At 59.1% G+C, this 6,427-nt stretch overlaps 2 protein-coding genes across 2 annotated transcripts in view; one reads left to right on the top strand and one right to left on the bottom strand.

Moving 5' to 3' along the window:
• Positions 1–2,235, top strand: part of LOC109310371 (cytochrome b-245 light chain) — a 2,566-nt gene extending 331 nt beyond the window's left edge. Inside the window, exons 2-6 of the mRNA XM_019535453.1 lie at positions 110–303; positions 527–601; positions 699–782; positions 1,556–1,637; positions 1,912–2,235. Of these exons, the coding sequence (XP_019390998.1) occupies positions 110–303; positions 527–601; positions 699–782; positions 1,556–1,637; positions 1,912–2,061 (585 nt within the window). The 3' untranslated portion in view covers positions 2,062–2,235. The remainder of the gene's footprint in view (positions 1–109; positions 304–526; positions 602–698; positions 783–1,555; positions 1,638–1,911) is intronic.
• A 2,578-nt stretch (positions 2,236–4,813) lies between these two features.
• Positions 4,814–5,685, bottom strand: IL17C (interleukin 17C; the record flags this gene model as incomplete). The annotated part of the gene is made up of 2 exons (XM_019535452.1): positions 4,814–5,060; positions 5,459–5,685. Coding segments are annotated over 2 exons (474 nt in total), but the record flags the coding sequence as incomplete, so codon positions are not given.
• Between the last annotated feature and the right edge of the window lie 742 nt (positions 5,686–6,427).

Genomic DNA, 6,427 nt, shown 5'->3' with positions numbered 1-6,427 from the left:
GTCTCGGGGCACGCGTGCGGTGCGCGCGCGCGCAGGGTGGGGGTGGGCGTGCACACGCGATGTATGTATGCGCAGTGCGGGCAGGGTGCGTGTACTCGCGGGCTGACAGGGCTGCGTGCGGTGCACGTGGCCCCGCAGAGGCCCCCGCCGGGCCCGGGGCCGGGTGCTGAGGCGTCCCCAGGCGCGTCCCGGTGCATCCGCCTCCCCGCTAACCCCTCGCGCTCTCCCCGCAGTCCTCGTGGCCGGTGGCATCGTGGCAGTGGTGGGGCAGTTCAAGGGCTGGCAGTTTGCTGCTTACTCCATGTATCCTCCCCCGGACCCGCGGGCCCTGGGCGGGTCGGATCCTGTCCTGGAGGGGCTGAGGATAGCCCCAGGCTGGGGCTCGGGCCATGGGCGCTGCCAGGAGGTCCCACGTGGGCAGGGGCGGGTGGCACGAGTCTGCTTCAGCCACCCATGGCATCAGGGCAGGGACTGCCCAGGGTATTTAGGCACAGAGAGGCTCCATCTTCCTTAACCAGCCTTGCAGCGCGGCCGGTGTCCTGATCTGCCTGCTGGAGTATCCCCGCGGGAGGCGGAAAAAGGGCTCCACCATGGAGCGCTGGTGAGTGCGGCGGGGTCGGGGCTGCAGGGGCGAGGGCCGCGGGGTATGCCAGGGAAGCTCATGCCTTCCTGCCCCCCCTCTTCCGCCGCTCGCGCAGGGGCCAGAAGTACCTGACGGCCGTGGTGAAGGTGTTCGGGCTGCTCACGAGGAACTACTACATCCGGGCCATCCTCCACGCCGCGTGAGTCACGCCAGTTACCTCCTGTGCACACTTGTGTGTGCATGTGCAGCTCCCCTGTGTGTACGCAAAGGTGTGTGTCTGCAGGTCTTGTCTGCGTGTGCATGTGTGCAGCTCCTGCGCGTGTGCAGCTCTTTCGTGTGTGCTGTTGTCCAGGTGCAGTGTGTTCATGAGCTTCTCTACGTGTGCGTGTACAGCTCCCATGCGTGTGCTCGCAGGCATGTGCAGCTCATGCGTGTGCATGCATCCTTTGGTCCGGGTGCTGCATGTGCACAGGTGTGTAGCTCCTCTGTGCATGTGTGTGCATGCGTAGGTCCTCTGCAAGTGCATGTACAGCTCCTCTGTGCATGTGTCGGCTGTGGGCATGTGCCTATGTGTGCTCTTGTCTGGGTGTTGTGTGTGCTGGTGCACAGCTCCTCTGTGTGTGTATGTGTGTGCATGCTCTTGTCTGGGTGTTGTGCATGCAGGTGTGCAGCTCCTCCATGCGTGTGTGTGCATGCATAGCTCCTCTGCAAGTATGGGTACAGCTCGTGTATGTGTGGCAGCACACACGCATGCTCTTGTTTGTGTGCAGGTGCTCTCTGTGTCTGTGCGTGACCTACGAGCCTTTGCTCCATGCTGCCCATGTATTACCCAGAAGCCTTTGCTCCCCTGGCCATACGTTGCACACGAGCCTTCGCTCTTCCACCCGTGCATACCCCTGCCCACACTTGTTCCTAGCCTGCAGGTCTGGGTGCAGCTCCTGCCTGAGCCCAGCACTCCTCTCGTCCTCCCAGGCTCGCTGTCCCGGCTGGCTTCCTCCTGGCCACTATCCTGGGCACCGCCTGCCTCGGCATCGCCAGCGTCATCTACTTACTGGTACGTCCGTGGGCAGCCGGAGACGCAGCTGGGCTTGCTTTGGTCGCCCTCCAGGCTGCTGGTACAGCAGGTCCCGGGCACTGCCTCCCTCCCTGCCCACTTTTTCCACAGTGCCAGCAGAGAATGGCTGCACGAGCGGTTGCAGTGGCACAGGGACTCAACATTACCTGTCCTGAGAATGGGTGCATGAGGGTGGGAGGGAAGGGTTACACCCTTTCCCTGGTTGGGTGTGGGGTTGCATCCTCTCTGCTAACGCTCTGGGGCTCTTCCACAGGCCGCTGTGCGGGGTGAGGAGTGGCAGCCCATTGAGCAGAAGCCCCAGGAGCGCTCACAGGTGTGGACCACCATCAAGCAGCCCCCGGCTGCCGCCGAAGGAGCTGTCCCTGCCCCTGCCCCTGCCCCTGCCCCTGCGCTGGCGGAGTGATGCGTCTCCCCGGGGCCCTGCCTTGAGCATCCTCCATGCTGCCTGCGGTCGTCCAACCGGCTCTGCCCCAACCGGCTTCCCCCTGCCCCCAGTGCTCCCAGCTCAGCCCCTCTCAGGGCAGCCTGCGCCCTTTGTACTGGCCTCTTTTATACCATAATAAACGAGTGAAGGAAACTCCTGCAAGGCTGTTTTGAGCTGGACATAAGGAAAAACGTCTTTGCTGTCCGAGCCCCCCAGGCCTGGAACAAACGCCCCCCAGCAGCCGTGCAAGCACCTACTCTGGCCACTTTCAAGAAACATTTGGACATTTATTTCGTTGGGGTGGTCTGACCCCAGCTGACTTCCTGCCCCTCGTGCTCTCGGAAAGTCCCTTCCAGCCCTCATGTCTATGAAATCTCACCCTGGTGAGCACGGTGCAGCAGGATGGGGGTGAGCTGCAGCTTCCAGCCCTGGATGCCGAGATCCTGGGTTCAAGTCCTGCTGGCAGCGTGCAGTGCACAGCTCTGGGCCCCTCTGTTGGGGGGGTCCTGAGGGCTTGGGAGTCGGGGTCTGGGCCCTGATCCCCGTGGGCCAAGTGTAAGGGGGGTGGGTCAGGAGGAGGCAGAGCCATGGCTGGGCCCCATGTCCTGCAGTGCCCAGCTCTGCCCTGTAGGGGATGCTGCAGGCCTGCCTGTGGCTTGGTGCGGGGGGCACAGTGTGAGTGTAGATAGACCTGTGTGTGTGTGTAAAGAAATGGGTATGTAGAGCAATCTGTGTGTATAAAAATGTGTGTGCTATTACGTGTGTGTGTAGAGCAATTGGTGCACACATCTGTGTATAAAAATGTGTGCAATTACGTATGTGTGTGTATAGATCTATGCACGTGTGTGTAAAAGTTCATATTTGTAGCTAGATTGATTTACACATACATATATTTTTATACACACAATCTAGGCACACACCAGTGTGTGTATAAAATGTATGTGCACTTAGCTGTGTGTAGATCAATTGGTGCACACCTCTGTGTGTACCAAAATGGTGTGCAATTATGTGTGTGTATTACAAGATGTGTACAGTGTCATGTGTAGATGGTTCTATGCACACGTGTGTGTGTGTGTGTGTACAATTACATGTGTGTATGCACATATCTGTGTGTTTAAAGTGCATGTGCAATTAAGTGTGTGTATAAATATTGTATGGCGGGGTGTGGACGGATCTAGGCAGACGAGGTTCTTTGTGTGAATCTGGTATCTTTTATTAAACCAACTGAAATAATTGGAAAACATTTTTAGCAAGGTTTCGGGTTTAAAAACCCGTTGTCGGCCTGAGGAAGCTGCTGCAGTTGGTGTGCGCGCTTCCTTTTTGTTCCATCCTTAGACCAACACAGTGACAACGTACACCCCTAGATCGATCTGTGCACGTGTGTGTATGTGTATAAAAATGTGTGTGCAATTGTGTGAGTGTATTAAAAGGTGTGTGCCATTACCTTTTGGTATAAAAGGTGTGTAGATGGAGCTGTGCACACGTGTGTGTGTGTGTGTGTGTGTGTGTGTGTGTATAAAAATGTGTACAATTATGTATGTGTGTATAGTGCTATGCACACATCTGAGTGTGTATAACATGTATGTGCAATTACGTATGTGTATGTGTATAAATGTGTACATAAATATTTGTAAGCGTGTGTGTGTATTTGGAAGTGGGTGGGGGGGCCAGTGCCCCTGCCTGTGCAGCCTGGCTATGGCAGTGGGGCTGGGGCATACTGAAGACCAGCCTGTGGGGTGGATGTGGGGGCCAAGGCCTCTGTGTGGGCCAGAACCCCCCAATTCTGCATGTGACTGGTTGCCTCAACCCTCTGCCCCCCCACTGCCCTGCTGGGACCTGCTCTGCCCTGGGCACGCTCCTGCCCACCTGCAAGTTGGGCAGAGTGCAGCACAGCACAGCACAGGGCACCCCTCAGCTATGCCCGCCCCGGCTCTGCAGCTCTTGTGCCCTGGGAAGCGGGCTCAGGAGCTGTGTCTCCCCGGCCCCCCCACAGAGGACAAAGTAGGCAGACACGTGCTCCGGCACAACCAGACTTTATTGGGTGGCAGCACAATAAATAGCTGTGGGAGGGGAGAGCATAAATAACAATAATAATATGAATAATTATTAATAATAATTAAGGGCTTTACATATGAGCATCAGGCTCACAGCAGAAGGCTTACACACACATGCACAGCAGCAAGGGCTGGAATAAACAGCCAGGCTGAGGACCGAGGCAGGACCCAGCACAGCCTCTTGCTGCCATGGGCCTGGGCAGCCTGGCAGATCAGACATAAATAACTCATAAATAACACAGGCAAATAAATACATAGGGTCTGGCCGCGTCCCTGGGGCCTGGGCAGTGCTGTCGTGCACCCCTGGGCACCTGGAACTGCCTCGAGACCCCAGGTTTTCCTGCAGGGAATGGGGTAAAAACAGGGCAGCGCCACGCACAAGCCCCTGAATCCACCCCGGGCTCCGCTGAGCTGTCGTTCCTTCCTGACGGGATGCACGAGGATGGCGCCTTGCTGCATCCACCCCGACGCCTGGATGCCAGGCTCTCCATGCACCAGGGAGGTGGGGGGGTCACGCTGTGTGCGGGCAGGCGGGGGGATCTGGATCCATAGGGCCTACGGCGGGCATAAACACGTGCCTTAGAACAAGCACATACTGGCCACGTGACACGGTCACGCTACGGTGGGCTATGGGCGACTCCATGGGAGCGCGGCGGCCCTCCCGCCCCGTGGGCAGCTCAGTGAGCGGTGCGGGGCAGGACGCAGGTGCAGCCGACGGGCACACGGATGTAGTCCATGTCGAAGGCGAAGGTGGCGGGGGCGTCGCGGGGGCAGGGCTTGCGGCGCAGCACCATCATGGTCTGGTGGATGAGCACCGAGTTGAGTGCCGTCGTCTCCCGCCCGGTCTTGGTGTCGATGCAGCCGTTGCACAGGCACTCGGCGAAGGCCAGCTTGGGCGGGTACCGGTTCTCGTCCTCGTCGATGCTGTGGGGAGGAAGGCACGTGGGTCAGGCCGGGGTCTAGGTGCAAAGCGCCCCCTGCCCGGGGCCTGCCTGGCAGCACGACGGGGTGCCAGCCTACTCCCACTGAGCCCACCCATGGGAGAGCAGCGCTCATCCATATCGCAGGCTCCCTGCTCTGCTACGGCCTCTCTGCATGACCTCAGGCATGTCACTTAGCAGCCAGCTCGCCACTTCAGGGAGCCTTGCCATGGCAATAGGGTTGGGGGCGGGGAGGCCATTTTCCTCTTCACACGTGCCAGAGGAAATGGAGCCAACGCAGAGCAGGGCAGCAGCCCATTCCCAGATGGGGAAACTGAGGCAGGCCCCAAGACTTGAGGGCATACACAGTGGACCTCCCCCTTTCCCCCTGCCAGCACCTACCGGTATTGCCAGGGCGAGATGGAGCGCTCGTTGGCTTCGCTGTGAGCGCCCGCCGTGAGTTGCAGCGCAGGGCAGCCGGACTTGGGGTGCCGGCGTCGGCGGCGTCTCTGGTCCCGCTGCGCCTGCTCCAGGTAGGGCACCATCTGCACAGGGGTGTAGCGGTCCCAGTGCACGGCGCGGCTCATGTAGTGCATGGGCACCTCCCCTGCCTGCAGCTGCTCCTGGCTGAAGCAGGGCACGTGGTGATGGTGGTGGGCCTGGCTGCCCCCCGGGAGCTTACGGGCCTGGCAGGCCGGCAGCAGGAGCAGGATGACGCCGCACAGCAGGGCCTGCAGGGAAGAGGAGGTGTGCGACTACGGTCAGCCCCATGACTGGAAACCCCGCTGGGTGTCAGCACCACCATCCTGCCCCTCTGCCTCCCCTGCGGAGCTTGTGCGCGCACGTATGCGGCACATCCCCAACTGCTGTGGACATGTGTGCAGGTGTGCCAGCCTGCATACACCCAATAGGAGCCACACACTCAAAGCCACCAACACGCACACGTGCAGGGGAACCCGCACCTCCTTGCCCCCAGACGCGCTACATGGGCAGCACAGTACAGAGAGGGTCACACACCTGTACATGGGACACAGGTGTGCATACGTACACTGCACATCCACATGGCCACGCATACAGTGTGGTGGTTGTCCTAGCGCAGTCATTCAGCTGTCCCCGCCTGCGTGTGCGCACGCACGCATACGCACACACACAAATAGTCCCCCCCATGAGAAAGTGGGATAGGGCTCCTCCCTGACCCCTTACAGTTCAGATACATCAGAGGAGCACAACCAGCCGTGTCCACACCCTCGTAATAAATAACCAGCTAAATTGCCATTAAACTGTTTTTTTTTTTGGAGAGAATTGAGGTGTCTGCTACAACAGAAAATATAGTAATGCTGCCTGTCTCTCTCTACACACACACACACACAC

The sequence above is a fragment of the Crocodylus porosus genome, unplaced genomic scaffold, assembly GCF_001723895.1.
Source record: "Crocodylus porosus isolate Cpor-Errol unplaced genomic scaffold, CroPor_comp1, whole genome shotgun sequence".
NCBI lineage: Eukaryota > Metazoa > Chordata > Crocodylia > Crocodylidae > Crocodylus > Crocodylus porosus.
The sequence above is the reverse complement of the archived record's forward strand: the minus strand, read 5'-3'. Positions and strand labels throughout refer to the sequence as shown.